The sequence below is a fragment of the Daphnia magna genome, unplaced genomic scaffold (assembly GCF_020631705.1).
Source record: "Daphnia magna isolate NIES unplaced genomic scaffold, ASM2063170v1.1 Dm_contigs120, whole genome shotgun sequence".
Taxonomy (NCBI): Eukaryota; Metazoa; Arthropoda; class Branchiopoda; order Diplostraca; family Daphniidae; genus Daphnia; species Daphnia magna.
In genome coordinates, this window is record NW_025533130.1 from 72,478 (window position 1) to 92,338 (window position 19,861).

Below are 19,861 nucleotides of genomic sequence, written 5' to 3' on the forward strand. Positions count from 1 at the left end.
TTGGATCCAGTAATTCGTTTTGTTTCCCTTGTTTGTTTGTTAAGGCGCCATTTTGGTATTGGCCATTTTTTTTCTTTTTTGCATTTTTCCCGCCTTTTTGCCCCTTTGTTGTGGGTAAAATGGGAACGGAATCCCCAGACGTCTGGCCACGTACTGCCGAAATCTCTTTTGGTAATACTGAAGTGACCAGGCATGAATTCTACGAATGTTTCGAGCATGATAGTAATGAATCTGACAGCATCTTTGATGCTGTTTCTCGTCTACCAGGGCGAGCCTTTTGCGTTTTCCGAATTGGGTTCAAGACCGTCAAAGACCATATTGAATTCTTGAATAAATTTAGTGCAAAAGAATCTGTAGTCATTAGTGGCAAGGAGGTCCGAATTAGAGTTAGAGATAGGTCAGTTAACCTCGTACGCGTTAGAATTCAACATTTCAAATTCGATGATGACCTTAGCCTGCTAAACAAGAGATTGCGCGAGTTTGGAGTGATTTCTCGGGTGTTTTGGGACACGTATCAGGATAGGTCGCTTCCAAGGTGGAACGGGATAAAGACTGGAGTTGTCAATGTGGATATGGAGATCCACAAGGGCATCCCATCTTTTATCACCTTTGGAAGCTACAAGGATCCACTAATGGTGTCTTATGCAGGACAAATGCACACATGCCGCATGTGTGGTTCTCCCACCCATGTCTTAGCTAATTGCCCCAAGCAACCCCGTAGTTTAACCACCCCCAGCACCATTTTAAAAGGCCCCATGGGAACACGTAGCTATAGTAGTGTACTAACAAATCGTGGGACAGTTAAAATTGTTTAGGAAGCCCCAGGAGACAGGGCTGACTGGTGGCGGGAAAATGCCAATTGCTCCAACTGTTGACGCTGATTCATTTCCCGAGTTAGCCCAGAGGTCAACGATGTCGCCTGTTGTCGTTTTTGATAAAGCTCCGGAGGATCCAATTTCGAAACCCGATGAAGCTGAGTCTCTTTCTGACACCGATTCTGACGCTGAAGACACTAGCTGTGTGGATTCGTCTGTGGTGTCTTATTCGGTAAGGAAAAAGAAAATGAAAGAGACGAGGGAATTCCGTGACCAACAAAAACAATCAAAAAACAGGAGTCGTACTGCCTCTTCCCATTCCCCCGTCGAGGAAGCTGAGGAAATTGAATCTGATGTAGCTCGTTTGGTTGAACTCGGGTCTCCGACTCGAGAGGTTTCAGTTTCGATACCGGGTGTGGACACCAATTCTTTTCCCACCTTTACGGGGGGGGACGATGTGCCACCCGATACAATTGCACCTGGAGTACCATCTATTCCATCCATGATAGATCAGATGGATAACGATGTGGATGAAGAGATGGATGCAACCGAGCTGTGTTCGGTTTCAAACCCTGAGGAAGACTTTTCCTTTTCTGATGGGAGTATTCAGCCTGGCCAACGGTCACTTGACAGCCAGAAGGCTAGTCATGTGAGCGAAACTCAGGAATCTTTGGGCGTCCCCCTCAGCACTCAATCGACTTCTATAGCAGATAAAACTCTCAAAGCAATGGAGGTCGTTAGAAAAAAAAAGGGCAACGATAACAAGACCCAATCCCCAAAACCCAATTTTAAATTTTAATCATAATTAACATCGCGACATATAATATCAACAGAATATCGTCACCCGACAAACTTCAAATAATGCTCAACATCTTTTTACATCAAAAACTTGATATTATATGTTTGCAAGAAGTAGTTTTCCACTATAACACCGTATTTACTAACCATTACCAGATGCACACAAACCTCGGCCCTAGAAAACATGGGACAGCCATCCTAGTACGACACGGCCTGAGCGTCAACAACATTTTGTTTGAACCGGAGGGGAGGTTGATAGCCATGGAAGTAAAGGGTTTTGCTTTTGTGTGTATTTACGCCCCATCTGGTGACCAAAATAAAACTTATAGGGATTCTTTCCTCCGGGAAACTATTCCGGCTTATGTGGCCCAGTATAAGGCACCAGCAATTATATTGGGAGATTTTAATGCCGTTGACGAGATCGATGACCGGAAAAGTAGCAAGACAACACCACCTAAAATTAGACTAGCACTACTAGAACCCCTCCGAGATTTAGTAAAAGCCCTTTCATTAACAGATGTCTGGAGAGATATTCGGAAAAATGAACCTTGTTGGACGTACTTTTGTGCGACTAGCCAGGCTAGATTAGACCGAATTTATTGTCAGCACCACGTTAAATTTTCTGATATCCATTTGCACGAGTTACCACTCGGGGATCACAGACCAATCGTAGGGTATATAAACAGTACCACCCCTCCTCGTGTAGTGAGAAACAAGTCAAGGGTTTTATGGAAACTCAACACATCAATCCTCGAGGAGGAAGAATATATAAAATTGGTGCACGTCTTTATTGAAGAAATGTCCCAACATACATCCCGTATTGGAAACGTAGACCACTGGTGGGAGAACATTTTCAAACCTGGCCTCAGGCGTTTATCAATTAATTATTGTAAAAGAGAATCTGTGACCAGAGAGTCAAACGGAAATTACTCCAACATCAACTAAAAGAAACCGTGAACAATGCAAATCTCAATCATGCGCGATACATGGAGTTGAAACGTGAGTTTCTAGCCTGGGAGCGAGAAGCATTGAGGGGATTTGCAATACGTTCACGCGTTCAAAGTACAGCCGAAGAAGAGACATCTACCTTTCATATGAACAAGTCAACGAGTAATTTCCAGAAGTCTCTGATCACCCAGCTCAAAACTAATGATAACTGTAAAATTACCCAATCTGAGCAAATTAACCTAGAAATAATTAAACATTTCAGTGGAATCTTTCAGAATCAGCCCGCCCCTAATAACCAATTAGCTGGAAAATTTATAGAAGGGATTAGAGGTGCACTTAACCGCATGAAACCCACTAAAAACGACCCGGATGTATCAGTAGTAGCTCAGTCGTTAAACGCTCAAGCGTTCAATCGAGGAGTACTAGGTTCGATCCCGGAGAGTGACAATCCTCTAGTGTCTCCATTTACAGTAGAGGAAATTAACAACGCACTTAGGGCAACTAAAAAGAACAAGACCCCAGGTACAGATGGCATTCCCTTTGAGTTTTATTTAAAATTCTGGGATGTTATTGGTGTTCATTTTCTAGAGATGATGATTTGTGTCCTCGACAAAAGAAAACTTCAACCGTCGCAGGGAAGGGCAGCTATTAGATTAGTCCCAAAAATCCCAGCACCGAGTAAAATCACAGATTACCGGCCAATTTCATTGTTAAATACCGATTACAAGTTAATCGCGTCAGTATTGGCTTTTCGTCTGAGAAATTCTCTTCAAAACTCTCTAGATTCACATCAAAAAGGTGGTGTACCCGGCCGCTATATCTTTGACAGCTTGTGTTTAATTCGAGATGTCATCGATAATACAGGCCGTAAATCAAAAGAAGTATCTTCCCTCAAACCGGCCGCTATTATCGCGTACGATTTGGAGAAAGCATATGACCTTGTCAACCGAGACGTACTGTGGGAAGTGATGACAGCCATGGGCTACCCTCCCCTGTTTGTTGATTGGTTAAAAACACTGTACAGTATAACTGAACTATGCCCATTGAACGGTAATGACATAGTCGGTACTGTGGACAATGCACAATCCGTGCGACAGGGGTGCCCTCTGTCATTCCATCTGTTTCCCCTCTATATTGAACCGCTTTTAGTTTGCTTGTCTAGGGGTATTGACGGAATTGAACACTACGGAAAACGCATCCAAGTTCGTGCATATGTAGATGATCTTGTAGTTTTTGCCTCATCAATGAAAGATGTACGTCGTGCATGCGAGATTATTCTGGAATTTTGTGCCTGGACAAATGCACGTATTAACAAGGGGAAGACAAAATTACTTGGTCTAGGCATCTGGACCCTACATGAAACGCAACGACCTGTAGTGACACAGTGGGCAGCGGCGTCGGCTGGGGTTCCAGAGGTTAAGAGTTCGATTCCCCATAGAGGCAATTTAAAACAATCATATTCTAAAAGTAAATGGCCATATGATTGGATATCTCAAGTAGATGAATTAAAAGTTCTCGGAATTACTTTTTCTTCCGAAACAAAAAAAACAGTTAAAGACAATTGGCAAAGACAGCTCAACATCATCCAAAATATTCTCATCAAAAACACACACCGTCATTTCACTTTTTATGGTCGCATCCTTTTCATTAAACAACATGTTTTGTCACAACTTGTTCATATAGCCCACGTACTTCCCTGCAACAAAACCCAAGCCCTTCTCCTCCAACAAAAATGCAACAAATTCCTTTGGGCACAACGAAGAGAGCACCCACCCCTAAATGTTTTGATCCGCCCCCGGCTTCAAGGTGGGCTTGGTGTCACTTTACTTTTTCCATTCTTCCTGTCCCTTTTCACTCGGCAAATTTTCAAATCTTTAATCCACCCCGAGGCTATTGAGAGAACTGCAACTGTTTATTGGTTGGGGCCACATCTCAAGAACCTCCTTCCACAAATCACCCAGCCTAGGTTTAATGCAACCCATTCATCGCATCCATACTTCACTACCTCACTTTCAACCATCACCGATCTACTTAAAGCTGGCATCTTCACATCGTCAACTGTATCGAATCACCGCGCCACCTACAATCACCTGATCGCTAACATAGGGCAACCAGGGAGAACAGAGATTAGGAAAACGGACCTTGACTGGGCTTCCATCTGGCGTTGGGTGGCCAAAATCAAAGGGAAAAACGCCGAACTGGTCTGGGATTTTAACCATAACCAGCTTCCCACCAAAATGCGTCTCAATAGTCTCAATCTTTCAAACAACGACCAATGCCCTCTATGCAATGCTGGCCAAGAAACTGACGACCATCTAATGTTACTTTGTAAAGAGAAAGTTGACATCAGTTTATGGCTCCGTATTCAATTGACAAAACTCGGATGTCTAAAACCATTGAAATCAGCAATCAATGGAGACGTTGGAAATGGGCCCAATAAAAAGAAAATACTGGCCCTCATCCAATCCTACATAATCACCGTCTGGACTGGCCGCAGCCAAAACTTCACCCCAGCCATAACCGAAATACAGTCTCTCTGGTCACGCCTCCTTCATTCAAAAAACTCTCCACAGACGTCACCTTCTAAACCCTAAATATTCCTACAAAACTTTCTCCACAGATACCTTCTTTCCTTCATACAACAAGTTTCTCCCATCATAATAATTATCTCTTGGAACCCCCCCTCCAGATGTCATATTGTTAATCTTCATCTCCACCAAAATCATTTGTCCTCCTTCAATTCCGCCTCGAAATGTAATTAGTTCGCTGTAATTTTCCTCCTTTGCCACAACATGCAACTTGTATCACAAATGCCACAAATGCCCCAACGTATCTGTAAAACAATTTAAATCTTACTTGTGACAATAAATCGTTTAAATATAAAAAAAAAACCGGAAGGCTGGTGGTTCGATCCCACCCAGGGGCGTAGCATAGGAGTTTTTACTTATTCTTTTTTATCCTCAGAGACTCCTTATGATAGGTTAAGAATCATTTGTAACTTTTCCGTATACATCGTTGCCTAGTCATCAGTGGTGTACAACCATGATAACTCTACAGTTAAACAGATTATGGTTAACTTTATTAGTTACGCTACTTTGCACTCCTTTCATTGATGATGAGTAAACTTGGGACGCGTAAAATAGCAAATTAAAGGAATTTTGAATCGTCAAAACAACAAAACTACTCTAAAAACAACATGTGTGCTTTATTTTCGGGAGCCTTCTGGTGGTAATCAGCTAGTTATAAACCTTGTGCGGGACCATATGGAAAATTCACCCGACTCCCTACTTGGCGTGCCCTTCGGTTACTACTCAGACACGCAGATTGCAGTGAAATTGATAAACTTCAAAAACCGACTGTTCTCACCCAGGATCGAACTGAGGACCTTCAGCGTGTGAGGACGACGTGATAAACACTACACTATGAGAACACGGCGTTGTACCATAGGATCCTTGTTTTAAAAGGGTTTTAAAACCGAATGTATGTTAACAATATAAATAACCACATCAGATCTGTATGCAGAGGATATCTTGTTCCCACCCAGGATCGAACTGAGGACCTTCAGCGTGTTAGGCCGACGTGATAACCACTACACTATGGGAACTGAATTTTACGGATCGATCGATACTAAGTTTCGATTAAGACCACATGGAATTGAACGCCCAACGTGGAGCCCGAACCCACGATCTTGAGATTAAGAGTCTCATGCTCTACCGACTGAGCTAGCCAGGCACATGCTAACGGTTAACGCAAACAGAAACGATTCCAACCATCAATTCAGTATTTCTTCTGTCAAAGGAACGGTGGAGTCCTAAAGAAAAATAACAACTTAAATACATTTTTTTTGTGTGATTCATACGTTTGATTTCCAGCAAGACATGAAACAGCTGCCTCCACATATGGAAAGGAGGTGGGTTAGACCATGATGTATATCGGGAGTAGTAACGGCTGCAGAATCAGTTGAGCTACGCGTGTTAAGCTCCAGAGATAGCGTTTGCGGCTGGTTAGTTGGAATTTGTGAAGAGAGGGAATGAGAGAAAGAAAGCAAAGATTCAAGGGTAAAGGTAATGAAAGTAAACGTTTCCGAACTAGCCCTTCCTCTTTATCACACGTGTCCATAAGGTAGATCACGTGATACAAACTTTTACCCTAAATTTCTCCAACGATGAATTGTAAACGAATATTTCCCAAATGAGCATTGTGTTACGTTCGTAACGAGTACGCTGGGATTTACTCTAGAAAAGAGGCAATTAAATAATTCAACGAAATAGTTATATTTCGTCCCTGCACTTGGGATTCGCACAGTTACGCGAAAAAGGGGAACACGCGAAAAAGGAATGGAAAATAATCCGCGAGGGGAAGCCAGCGTTAAGCAAAGCGCCCTCCTATGGTCCTGTCGCTCAGACGGTTTACCCTCTACTGCCTCTTACAACAGGTAGACAAAGGCGTCTGGCTAATTGACCCGCCATCTGGCAGAGACCAACACATAATTAGGGATGGGGATATTGGCGGGAGATACAATTTTAACATTCGGCCCTTCCTGACTCGAAGTTCGCCATAAAAAAAAAAAAACAAAAAAACGAGAACAAACAAAACAAAACACAAAAGGGAACAAGACGAGCACAACTGATTTAAACAAAAGAAAAGCAAAACAAAGAACTTCGAAATTTCCACTTTTACCAACCCTCCAGAATATTATACCCTCCCTCCGCTCACGGCTCTAAAATTACCAGTTAAACACACGTGTTAAGAACAACGAAATCACAAAACAAAACAAAACAAAAACGAAGTAAATTCAACATGAATATACATTTTCCTTAAATACTAACCCCGCTTCATACAAAAAAAAAAAAAAATTAAAAAAACAAAACAAAACAGAATTCATCTAATACCTTTCCCTTGGCCTGCGACTTAATAATAATAATAAAAAAAAAAAAAATGCAAGGAGACGATAGAGAAGGAAGATCGTGTTTAGTACTGGTCAGTGAAGTCCTTCATCCATACTGGCCGTCTTGATTTGCGACCGGCTCTTGTAGTTGTTGTCCTCTCTTCTTTTTCTCTCTCATGTTCTCTTCTTTCTTCTTCTTCGTTTTCTCTTTCATGAACATCAGCTATCTCTCTTAGTTGTTCTTCGTCTTCATCTGGTTCGTCTATCCTGTCTTCTATTCCTTGCTCGTCTTCATCCCACTCGTCGTCAACTGTACCATTGAAACGACGAATTTGGCATACGTGGGCATGAAAACGCCGGAACGAATTTTTTTTTTTTACAGCGGGCAGGTCTTCTACTAAAAAGGTCGTAGCCGATACTTTTTTGACGACTTGAAACGAGCCGGTAAATTTGGGAAGGAACTTCTTTGTTAGGCCTTTCTTACGTGGCCGGCGACGGACGAGGACTAGGTCACCGGGAAGAAGTTCGAACTGAACTCTCCTGCGTTTGTCGACTCGTTCCTTCACGGCTCATTGTTTCTTTAAAATTCTCAGTCGTGCGGCTTCTCTTAATTTATGAACCCGTGATAGAAAATCAACGTGGCTCTCCTGCTCTTCAGCTGGCCATGGAAAAAGACGTTCGACGGGCAAGACTGGTTGGCGACCGTTCACCAACTCAAAAGGTGTGATCTCGGTAGTTGATTGACGCGCAGTATTGATTGCGTAAGCTGCTGCCGCCAGGTGCTTATCCCAGTCATTGTGCTGTGCGTTGATGAAGGCACAAAGCGCAAGTGTAAAAGTCCGGTTAACGCGTTCCACCAGGCCGTTTGTTTCTGGATGTTCAGCTGTTGCTTGAATATGCTGAATTCCCCACTTTCTTATCCATTCTTCAAATAGTTCAGATGTAAAACATGATCCCTGATCGGAAATTATCCTTTGTGGTGTTCCGTGCCGGTATAGTATGTTCGATTCTAAGAAGATTGTCACAAATTTTGTTGATGTGTCCGGAACAGGCGCCATTTCAACCCATTTGGTTAAGTAATCGATACAAACTATGACGTGACGATGGCCACTCGGCGTTTCTTTGAAGGGTCCAAGATGGTCGACGCCAATTAGCTGGAAAGGAGATGATGGAGGCTCGATAGGTTGAAGTTTGCCGACTGGAAGACCAACAGAGTGTTTGTGTTTTAAACAAAAGATACATGAATTTACAAAATTTTGGACACTCTTTCCCAGTCGCGGCCACCAAAACCTACTTTTAATTCTAAATAAAGTTTTCTCTACTCCCTGGTGCCCGGATGAGGGAAAATCATGACAAGATTCAAGGACTTTGCGACGTAGGATGGAGGGAACAACTAAAAGAAATTTTCTACCCGAATTACTATTTTTTTTATACAAAACTTTACCCCGAATAACAAACCGTTGAGACATATTGTTTTGAATTGGGGAACTCAAGGAAACGAAAATTGGTCGGAGTTGGCAGTCTTGTTGTTGCAAGAGGGCGACCTCATTGGATGCTAAGCCAGTTTCAGGCATATTTACGGCAATACAGCATGTTTCCTCTGTCTGAGAATCGTTGGTTTCGACAATCGTCTCCGCCGGATTCCGAGACAGGGCATCTGCTACTTGGTTGTCTACGCCTTTGACATGCCCAATGGTAAAATCAAATTCTTGGAGATCAAGCACCCACCTGGAAAATTTGCCCTTCAACTCCTTTTTTCCCATCATCCATTTTACAGAAGAACTATCCGTTTTCACAATGAAATGTCGACCATAAATGTAAGTGCGGAATTTCTTTAATGCCCACACAACTGCCAAACACTCCAGCTCGTTTGCGTGATAGCGCGTTTCTGCATCACTCAGCTTCCGGCTAATAAAAGAGACGGGCCGATGTCCCTCACCAGCATCTTGTGACAATACTGCCCCGAGCCCGATTTGACTTGCGTCTGTCTGGATGGTGACTTCCCGAACGTCATCGAAATGAGCCAGAACAGGAGCTGAGGTCAAGCGCTCGACGATCCTGTTCTTTGCGCCTTCTTGACGCTCGGTCCATCTCCATCCAGCATTCTTCTTCAAAAGTAAGTGTAAGGGGTGCGCAAGGGCTGCAAAGTCTGGTATGAAACGTCGATAATATGAAGCGAGACCTAAAAACCCGCGTAAGGACTTCAGATTAGTTACTGGCATTGTCGTTAGGGCTCGAACTTTTTCACTCTCTGGGCGAATACCTTCCGCATCAACTACGTGTCCTAAATGAGACACCATGGTTGAGCCAAAAACACATTTATCGACGTTCAGAGTCAAATTTGCTTGTTCTAGGGCTGTTAGAACCAGCTCTAGACGTGCCAAGTGCTCTTCAAACGTCTTCCCAAAAACAATAACGTCGTCCAGATAGACAAGACACATATGCCATTTCAGTCCAGCCAAAACCTTGTCCATTAAACGCTGGAACGTCGCTGGGACACAGTTCAAACCGAACGGTAAACGAGAAAATTGATAAAGGCCGTCTGGGGTGACGAAGGCGGTTTTCTCTCAATCTTCTACCGCTACTGGCACCTGCCAATACCCGCTGGCCAAATCAAGACATGAAAAAAACTGGGCGCCTGCTAATCGATCGAAAACGTCGTCGATCCGAGGCAATGGATATACGTCACGTTTTGTCACTGCATTCAAGCGACGGAAATCGACACAAAATCGATATTCTCCCGATTTCGCCTTCCTCACCAACACTACGGGCGAACTCCACGGACTATAAGACTCTTCAACAATCCCGTCTTCCAACATTTCTTCGACCTTGTCGGCAATAACTTGGCGTTCAAAAGCAGACCCCCGGTATGGCACAGATTTGATGGGACGAGCATCCCCCGTGTCGATGTGGTGCACGACATCTGTCGTGTGTCCGATGGCTCTTTTTGACGCCGGAAAACACTTTTGTCGACGCTCAAGCAACTCGACTATTCTCGCGCGCTCCAAAGGACTGAGTTTCTCCCCCATTCTGATTTGTGGAGCTAACTTAGAGAAATGATCTTCTGAGATCAAGGTTGCGCCAACTTCTGGAATTCCGCCACTTTCTGACACGCCAGACAATTCCACGTCTTCGTCTGCTTCAAAAACACAAAAAAATGGCGCCGCTTCAACTTCAACTCCACCGAGGCGTAATTTACAATAGCAATTTTTACAATTCCTTCCCTAATATCTACAATGCTCGACGGTATTACCCATTCTTTCCCCGGTTTTGAACAAGAATTAAATTTAACAAATCCCCTCCCCGAAATACAACTTGGCAATCTCCCATTCACAAACATGAGTGAATTAGGCGGGATGGTTTGGGGTCCATCCACCTTAACAGGCATCCACCCACGGCGCTTTGACGGTGACTGTTCGGCGAGATACTCGCAAATATCATTCCCGATGATAAATTCTTCATTTCCTTCTACTCCCCCCACAACTAAGTCAACCACTTCCCGTTTTTGCTCTTCGTCATACACGCAAACTTTTTCTTCTTCCGTTCCTTCATTAATTATAAAAACGTCCTTCGCAAATCGTACCTTCTTTTCCCCCCGTTCCCCTAAGATTTCACCTTCCTTAATTTCTACGATTTTACTCCCTTCCCCATTGAAAATTTTACTCCCTTCCCCATTCAAAATTTTACTCCCTTCCCCATTTAAAATTTTACTCCCTTCCCCAACTAGTTCAATCCTCCCCCTTTTAACCACTATACTTGTATTACTTTTAACGATCCAATCAACCCCCAAAATTAAGGCAAATGGTGCAGTCCTCAAGACAGTTACATGATTAATTTTTACAAGTTTACCCCCCCATTTAACGTTGAGTGGTAAAGATCCCTCGACGCGCACCGGTTTGTTGTCGACGCCCCTGAGTTTAGCTTTGTTCACCTTGCGGCTTGGATTTAAAAACTTGCGCACGACACTGAGCCGGACTGCGCTAACACTTGCACCAGAGTCGACGAGGGCTATAACTTCGCCTACTTTTTCGATCCAGACTTTGATAAGGGGTAAGGCAGGTCGGTTTTCAAAAAAAACAAAGCCTCTTAAGGGCACCATTGCTGTTGGCGGGTAGACGCGTCGTTTTTTTGCTGGACAGTCCCGGGCAATATGTCCATTCCTATTGCAGACATAACAAAGTCTCTGTGGTGGGCCTCTCTGGGGCATCGGGCCTCCAGCGCGTCAGCCACCGGCTATCGGGTTAACCGCCAGCCGCGACATCGACGCTGAAATCTGATTGACCAATCTGTCGCCAAGATTTTGAAAAAGAGCCGCGAAATTTGGGGCAGTTGGGGCGACAACAGGTGGCGCAGGACATGCCGTGCCATTAAAGGGTGCAGTGTATGTTACAGGTGGGGCAGGAATACCCATATGAACACTCGATAAGCCAAGCTGTTCCAAGTCCCGTAGACGAGTTACGAAGTCAGTAAAATTGACAGGTAGCTGAGCCGTAAGCGCCGCAATGTAAATTGGATTGGCTAGCCCCCTAAGCAACGCCTTAATGATGTTTGCCTCTGGCAAAGGTACAGGAGAGCGCAGACATAATCTACGCTTGTCCAAAACGTACTCCAAACAAGATTCCCCTGGTTTCTGCACTCTTGCTTCCACCATTAAGCTCCACTCCAAAAACGACAAGGTGTGGGAAAAGTTTGTGACAAGGGCCGCCGACCAAAGTGGCCACGTACCATAGTTCTGCCCGGTTTGCGCATGCCATTGGGACGCCGTACCTAAAAGACGTGTTACGGCAACCAAAAGACAGTTCTCGGCCGTCCAACTTTCTAACCCTGCTACCCTGTTTACTTGGTCAACAAACCCCTGTGCGTCCTCGTCTGCACTACCTGAAAAATGTGGTAGAGAGTTTACCGCCACTGTGGAAGGCCGAATAACAGGTGCATTGGGTGGTGCAGCAACAATGGCTTGCATAGCGGCTTGGTTTTGCTGTTGGCCCCCGATAACTTGAAATAGCTGCGCCATCTGGTTCTGCCTCGCTGCTGCGTCCGTTGCTACTGCCGTGGTAAACCCTTGTAACGCAGCGATGAGAGCTGCATTGTCCGCCATTTCAGTTTTGCTCGACGCTTCCGAAGGAGAAATGTCAAATTCCAGACGTTGTTTAGCAGCGTCGTTTGGTGGATAGCGAGGTACAGGGCGAACTAAACGGGGTCTAACCGGTTCTGGATCGGTTTGTTGGCTACGGTTCTGTAAGTGATAGTGGTGTTCAAAACCAAAAAAAGGTTCTTTAATTTCGGAATCCGTATCCGACATGCAGGTCCCGACGCCAGCAAAAGCAACCAAAAGAAAAAGACCCAAAACAGACGTGACTAATCAGTCGGTCAACCACGAGAAAGAAAAAAAAAACCCACTTGCAAAAAAAAACAGAATAAACATACATAAACGACGGCACCAGCAAAAGCAAATAAGGCAGGAGACGAACACACAAAAACCAAATTAAATACCCGACAAAAGCTTAGGTACACCAGCCGAAACTCGCTTAAATTGTTGGCGCGCCAAAAAAAAGAAACAAGAAATTAAACGCCGAAAAATTAACAAAACAACCAAAAAAAAAATATTTCCCCTTTGGCTTCAAAGCGAAAAACCACGATCCCACGGGAAACTACTTTGCGGGAGAGTCTGTCGCGTAACACAGATCCAATATGGCCACGCCCACAGTCACGCCTGCCTCCAACACGCGACTGGATCCAATATGGCGGCGCCCCTAAAATGTCACTTACACACAAAACACACAAAATATAAACCAAAAAAAAAATGAAAACTTACGGTGATTCACACACCACTTTACAAATTGACAAGACAAAACCTCAGAGAAGAGAGAAAAAAAAAAATAAATACTTTAAGGCAGTGGCGTTCAGTAAGGCGACTTTTTAAAAGTCGTTCTAAGGCCTTGTAATCCCTCTTCTGACACCAATTGTTACGTTCGTAACGAGTACGCTGGGATTTACTCTAGAAAATAGGCAATTAAATAATTCAACGAAATAGTTATATTTCGTCCCTGCACTTGGGATTCGCACAGTTACGCGAAAAAGGGGAACACGCGAAAAAGGAATGGAAAATAATCCGCGAGGGGAAGCCAGCGTTAAGCAAAGCGCCCTCCTATGGTCCTGTCGCTCAGACGGTTTACCCTCTACTGCCTCTTACAACAGGTAGACAAAGGCGTCTGGCTAATTGACCCGCCATCTGGCAGAGACCAACACATAATTAGGGATGGGGATATTGGCGGGAGATACAAATGTAACAATTGGATTCGTCTCAGTGATACGAATAAAATGTAAATTATTTGATTCGATAAAACCTAAAATATTTGTTAGTTTGGAACTTACCAGCCGCGACGCCATCTCTGGAGCAGAACGAGTGTAGCTCAATTTCTTCCGTGAGAAGAGTACTTCCATTTCTACTCCTGGTAAACTTCATGGTGGTACCGAAGGAACAAAATATTTAAAAACATCAGCGCCATCTGACGTCTGGAAGAATCTGTCTGTTTCCGGTTTTATTTACTAAAAATTTGTATCCTGTCACTGATAGTAGCATCATTAACTAGATAAATGGCGCCCGATTGTTGTTTCTGGGATTACAAAAGGGTTGGAGAATGAACACATTACGTTTCTCTCAGTCGTAAAGAAGCACAAAGCTCCCGTTTCCCCCAATTAAATCGGATGCCTCTGTGGCGCAATTGGCTAGCGCGTTCGGTTGTTAACAGACGTGTCTAACTGATCTCCCAAGAGTGACATCTTGCGGTGAGTAAAAAAAAACTGTTTTGTTCCTTTTTTTTTTCTCTCTCTCTTCTGGTTGTATTTTATCTTGTAATTCGTTTGTTTCCCTTGTTTGTTTGTTAAGGCGCCATTTTTGTATTGGCCTTTTTTTTTTCTTTTTTGCATTTTTCCCGCCTCTTTGCCCCTTTGTTGTGGGTGAAATGGGAACGGAATCCCCAGACGTCTGGCCACGTACTGCCGAAATCTCTTTTGGTAATACTGAAGTGACCAGGCATGAATTCTACGAATGTTTCGAGCATGATAGTAATGAATCTGACAGCATCTTTGATGCTGTTTCTCGTCTACCAGGGCGAGCCTTTTGCGTTTTCCGAATTGGGTTCAAGACCGTCAAAGACCATATTGAATTCTTGAATAAATTTAGTGCAAAAGAATCTGTAGTCATTAGTGGCAAGGAGGTCCGAATTCGAGTTAGAGATAGGTCAGTTAACCTCGTACGCGTTAGAATTCAACATTTCAAATTCGATGATGACCTTAGCCTGCTAAACAAGAGATTGCGCGAGTTTGGAGTGATTTCTCGGGTGTTTTGGGACACGTATCAGGATAGGTCGCTTCCAAGGTGGAACGGGATTAAGACTGGAGTTGTCAATGTGGATATGGAGATCCACAAGGGCATCCCATCTTTTATCACCTTTGGAAGCTACAAGGATCCACTAATGGTGTCTTATGCAGGACAAATGCACACATGCCGCATGTGTGATTCTCCCACCCATGTCTTAGCTAATTGCCCCAAGCAACCCCGTAGTTTAACCACCCCCAGCACCATTTTAAAAGGCCCCATGGGAACACGTAGCCATAGTACTGTACTAACAAATCGTGGGACAGTTAAAATTGTTAGGAAGCCCCAGGAGACAGGGCCGACTGGTGGCGGGAAAATGCCAATTGCTCCAACTGTTGACGCTGATTCATTTCCCGAGTTAGCCCAGAGGTCAACGATGTCGCCTGTTGTCGTTTTTGATAAAGTTCCGGAGGATCCAATTTCGAAACCCGATGAAGCTCAGTCTCTTTCTGACACCGATTCTGACGCTGAAGACACTAGCTGTGTGGATTCGTCTGTGGTGTCTTATTCGGAAAGGAAAAAGAAAATGAAAGAGACGAGGGAATTCCGTGACCAACAAAAACAATAAAAAAAAAGGAGTCGTACTGCCTCTTCCCATTCCCCCGTCGAGGAAGCTGAGGAAATTGAATCTGATGTAGCTTGTTTGGTTGAACTCGGGTCTCCGTCTCGAGAGGTTTCAGTTTCGATACCGGGTGTGGACACCAATTCTTTTCCCACCTTTACGGGGGGGGACGATGTGCCACCCGATACAATTGCACCTGGAGTACCATCTATTCCATCCATGATAGATCAGATGGATAACGATGTGGATGAAGAGATGGATGCAACCGAGCTGTGTTCGGTTTCAAACCCTGAGGAAGACTTTTCCTTTTCTGATGGGAGTATTCAGCCTGGCCAACGGTCACTTGACAGCCAGAAGGCTAGTCATGTGAGTGAAACTCAGGAATCTTTGGACGTCCCCCTCAGCACTCAATCGACTTCTATAGCAGATAAAACTCTCAAAGCAATGGAGGTCGTTAGAAGGAAAAAGGGCAACGATAACAAGACCCAATCCCCAAAACCCAATTTTAAATTTTAATCATGATTAACATCGCGACATATAATATCAACAGAATATCGTCACCTGACAAACTTCAAATAATGCTCAATTTCTTTTTACATCAAAAACTTGATATTATATGTTTGCAAGAAGTAGTTTTCCACTATAACACCGTATTTACTAACCATTACCAGATGCACACAAACCTCAGCCCTAGAAAACATGGGACAGCCATCCTAGTACGACACGGCCTGAGCGTCAACAACATTTTGTTTGAACCGGAGGGGAGGTTGATAGCCATGGAAGTAAAGGGTTTTGCTTTTGTGTGTATTTACGCCCTATCTGGTGACCAAAATAAAACTTATAGGGATTCTTTCCTCCGGGAAACTATTCCGGCTTATGTTGCCCAGTATAAGGCACCAGCAATTATATTGGGAGATTTTAATGCCGTTGACGAGATCGATGACCGGAAAAGTAGCAAGACAACACCACCTAAAATTAGACTAGCACTACTAGAACCCCTCCGAGATTTAGTAAAAGCCCTTTCATTAACAGATGTCTGGAGAGATATTCGGAAAAATGAACCTTGTTGGACGTACTTTTGTGCGACTAGCCAGGCTAGATTAGACCGATTTATTGCCAGCACCACGTAAAATTTTCTGATATCCATTTGCACGAGTTACCACTCGGGGATCACAGACCAATCGTAGGGTATATAAACAGTACCACCCCTCCTCGTGTAGTGAGAAACAAGTCAAGGGTTTTATGGAAACTCAACACATCAATCCTCGAGGAGGAAGAATATATAAAATTGGTGCACGTCTTTATTGAAGAAATGTCCCAACATACATCCCGTATTGGAAACGTAGACCACTGGTGGGAGAACATTTTCAAACCTGGCCTCAGGCGTTTATCAATTAATTATTGTAAAAAGAGAATCTGTGACCAGAGAGTCAAACGGAAATTACTCCAACATCAACTAAAAGAAACCGTGAACAATGCAAATCTCAATCATGCGCGCTACATGGAGTTGAAACGTGAGTTTCTAGCCTGGGAGCGAGAAGCATTGAGGGGATTTGCAATACGTTCACGCGTTCAAAGTACAGCCGAAGAAGAGACATCTACCTTTCATATGAACAAGTCAACGAGTAATTTCCAGAAGTCTCTGATCACCCAGCTCAAAACTAATGATAACTGTAAAATTACCCAATCTGAGCAAATTAACCTAGAAATAATTAAACATTTCAGTGGAATCTTTCAGAATCAGCCCGCCCCTAATAACCAATTAGCTGGAAAATTTATAGAAGGGATTAGAGGTGCACTTAACCGCATAAAACCCACTAAAAACAACCCGGGTGTATCAGTAGTAGCTCAGTCGTTAAACGCTCAAGCGTTCAATCGAGGAGTACTAGGTTCGATCCCGGAGAGTGACAGGCCTCTAGTGTCTCCATTTACAGTAGAGGAAATTAACAACGCACTTAGGGCAACTAAAAAGAACAAGGCCCCAGGTACAGATGGCATTCCCTTTGAGTTTTATTTAAAATTCTGGGATGTTATTGGTGTTCATTTTCTAGAGATGATGATTTGTGTCCTCGACAAAAGAAAACTTCAACCGTCGCAGGGAAGGGCAGCTATTAGATTAGTCCCAAAAATCCCAGCACCGAGTAAAATCACAGATTACCGGCCAATTTCATTGTTAAATACCGATTACAAGTTAATCGCGTCAGTATTGGCTTTTCGTCTGAGAAATTCTCTTCAAAACTCTCTAGATTCACATCAAAAAGGTGGTGTACCCGGCCGCTATATCTTTGACAGCTTGTGTTTAATTCGAGATGTCATGGATAATACAGGCCGTAAATCAAAAGAAGTATCTTCCCTCAAACCGGCCGCCATTATCGCGTATGATTTGGAGAAAGCCTATGACCTTGTCAATCGAGACGTACTGTGGGAAGTGATGACAGCCATGGGCTACCCTCCCCTGTTTGTTGATTGGTTAAAAACACTGTACAGTATAACTGAACTATGCCCATTGAACGGTAATGACATAGTCGGTACTGTGGACAATGCACAATCCGTGCGGCAGGGGTGCCCTCTGTCAGTCCATCTGTTTGCCCTCTATATTGAACCGCTTTTAGTTTGCTTGTCTAGGGGTATTGACGGAATTGAACACTACGGAAAACGCATCCAAGTTCGTGCATATGTAGATGATCTTGTAGTTTTTGCCTCATCAATGAAAGATGTACGTCGTGCATGCGAAATTATTCTGGAATTTTGTGCCTGGACAAATGCACGTATTAACATGGGGAAGACAAAATTACTTGGTCTAGGCATCTGGACCCTGCATAAAACTTCCCGACCCGTAGTGACACAGTGGGCAGCGGATTCGGCTGGGGTTCCAGAGGTTAAAAGTTCGATTCCCCATAGAGGCAACTTAAAACAATCATATTCTAAAAGTAAATGGCCATATGATTGGATAACTCAAGTAGATGAATTACAAATTCTCGGAATTCCTTTTTCTTCCGAAACCAAAAAAACAGTTAAAGACAATTGGCAAAGACAGCTCAACATCATCCAAAATATTCTCATCAAAAACACACACCGTCATTTCACTTTTTATGGTCGCATCCTTTTCATTAAACAACATGTTTTGTCACAACTTGTTCATATAGCCCACGTACTTCCCTGCAACAAAACCCAAGCCCTTCTCCTCCAACAAAAATGCAACAAATTCCTTTGGCACAACGAAGAGAGCACCCACCCCTAAATGTTTTGATCCGCCCCCGGCTTCAAGGTGGGCTTGGTGTCACTTTACTTTTTCCATTCTTTCTGTCCCTTTTCACTCGGCAAATTTTCAAATCTTTAATCCACCCCGAGGCTATTGAGAGAACTGCAACTGTTTATTGGTTGGGGCCACATCTCAAGAACCTCCTTCCACAAATCACCCAGCCTAGGTTTAATGCAACCCATTCATCGCATCCATACTTCACTACCTCACTTTCAACCATCACCGATCTACTAAAAGCTGGCATCTTCACATCGTCAACTGTATCAAATCACCGCGCAACCTACAATCACCTGATCGCTAACATAGGGCAACCAGGGAGAACAGAGATTGTGATACCGGACCTTGACTGGGCTTCCATCTGGCGTTGGGTGGCCAAAATCAAAGGGAAAAACGCCGAACTGGTCTGGGATTTTAACCATAACCAGCTTCCCACCAAAATGCGTCTCAATAGTCTCAATCTTTCAAACAACGACCAATGCCCTCTATGCAATGCTGGCCAAGAAACTGACGACCATCTAATGTTACTTAGTAAAGAGAAAGTTGACATCAGTTTATGGCTCCGTATTCAATTGACAAAACTCGGATGTCTAAAACCATTGAAATCAGCAATCAATGGAGACGTTGGAAATGGGCCCAATAAAAAGAAAATACTGGCCCTCATCCAATCCTACATAATCACCGTCTGGACTGGCCGCAGCCAAAACTTCACCCCAGCCATAACCGAAATACAGTCTCTCTAGTCACGCCTCCTTCATTCAAAAAACTCTCCACAGACGTCACCTTCTAAACCCTAAATATTCCTACAAAACTTTCTCCACAGATACCTTCTTTCCTTCATACAACAAGTTTCTCCCATCATAATAATTATCTCTTGGAACCCCCCCCCCCCTCCAGATGTCATATTGTTAATCTTCATCTCCACCAAAATCATTTGTCCTCCTTCAATTCCGCCTCGAAATGTAATTAGTTCGCTGTAATTTTCCTCCTTTGCCACAACATGCAACTTGTATCACAAATGCCACAAATGCCCCAACGTATCTGTAAAACAATTTAAATCTTACTTGTGACAATAAATCGTTTAAATATAAAAAAAAAACCGGAAGGCTGGTGGTTCGATCCCACCCAGGGGCGTAGCATAGGAGTTTTTACTTATTCTTTTTTATCCTCAGAGACTCCTTATGATAGGTTAAGAATCATCTGTAACTTT

General features: G+C 43.6%; 2 protein-coding genes and 1 non-coding gene across 3 annotated transcripts; 2 read left to right on the forward strand and 1 right to left on the reverse strand.

Annotated features, from left to right (window-relative positions):
• Positions 1-119: 119 nt before the first annotated feature.
• On the forward strand, positions 120-5,155 carry LOC123466841. The gene is made up of 6 exons (XM_045166972.1): positions 120-251; positions 358-444; positions 2,960-3,083; positions 3,426-3,554; positions 3,711-3,769; positions 4,451-5,155. Exons 1-6 carry the CDS (start codon positions 120-122, stop codon positions 5,153-5,155), a joined length of 1,236 nt encoding a protein of 411 aa, XP_045022907.1.
• Positions 5,156-6,092: 937 nt separating this feature from the next.
• Trnav-aac lies at positions 6,093-6,165 on the reverse strand. Its single transcript has one exon. It is a non-coding gene; the product is annotated as a tRNA-Val (tRNA).
• An 8,249-nt stretch (positions 6,166-14,414) lies between these two features.
• LOC123466842 lies at positions 14,415-19,394 on the forward strand. The gene is made up of 6 exons (XM_045166973.1): positions 14,415-14,546; positions 14,653-14,739; positions 17,254-17,377; positions 17,720-17,848; positions 18,005-18,063; positions 18,744-19,394. Exons 1-6 carry the CDS (start codon positions 14,415-14,417, stop codon positions 19,392-19,394), a joined length of 1,182 nt encoding a protein of 393 aa, XP_045022908.1.
• The last annotated feature ends 467 nt before the right edge of the window (positions 19,395-19,861 follow it).

Excerpts from the sequence above, each read along its gene's own strand:
- LOC123466842 (XM_045166973.1), top strand. The coding sequence starts at position 14,415 with ATGGGAACGGAATCCCCAGACGTCTGGCCACGTACTGCCGAAATCTCT. Across the intron at positions 17,378-17,719 it reads TAAAAAGAACAAGGCCCCAG|GCCGTAAATCAAAAGAAGTA; the intron begins GTACAGATGGCA and ends TGGATAATACAG. Across the intron at positions 18,064-18,743 it reads GAAAACGCATCCAAGTTCGT|GCTATTGAGAGAACTGCAAC; the intron begins GCATATGTAGAT and ends ATCCACCCCGAG.
- LOC123466841 (XM_045166972.1), top strand. The coding sequence starts at position 120 with ATGGGAACGGAATCCCCAGACGTCTGGCCACGTACTGCCGAAATCTCT. Across the intron at positions 445-2,959 it reads TCAACATTTCAAATTCGATG|GCTCAAGCGTTCAATCGAGG; the intron begins ATGACCTTAGCC and ends CAGTCGTTAAAC. Across the intron at positions 3,084-3,425 it reads TAAAAAGAACAAGACCCCAG|GCCGTAAATCAAAAGAAGTA; the intron begins GTACAGATGGCA and ends TCGATAATACAG.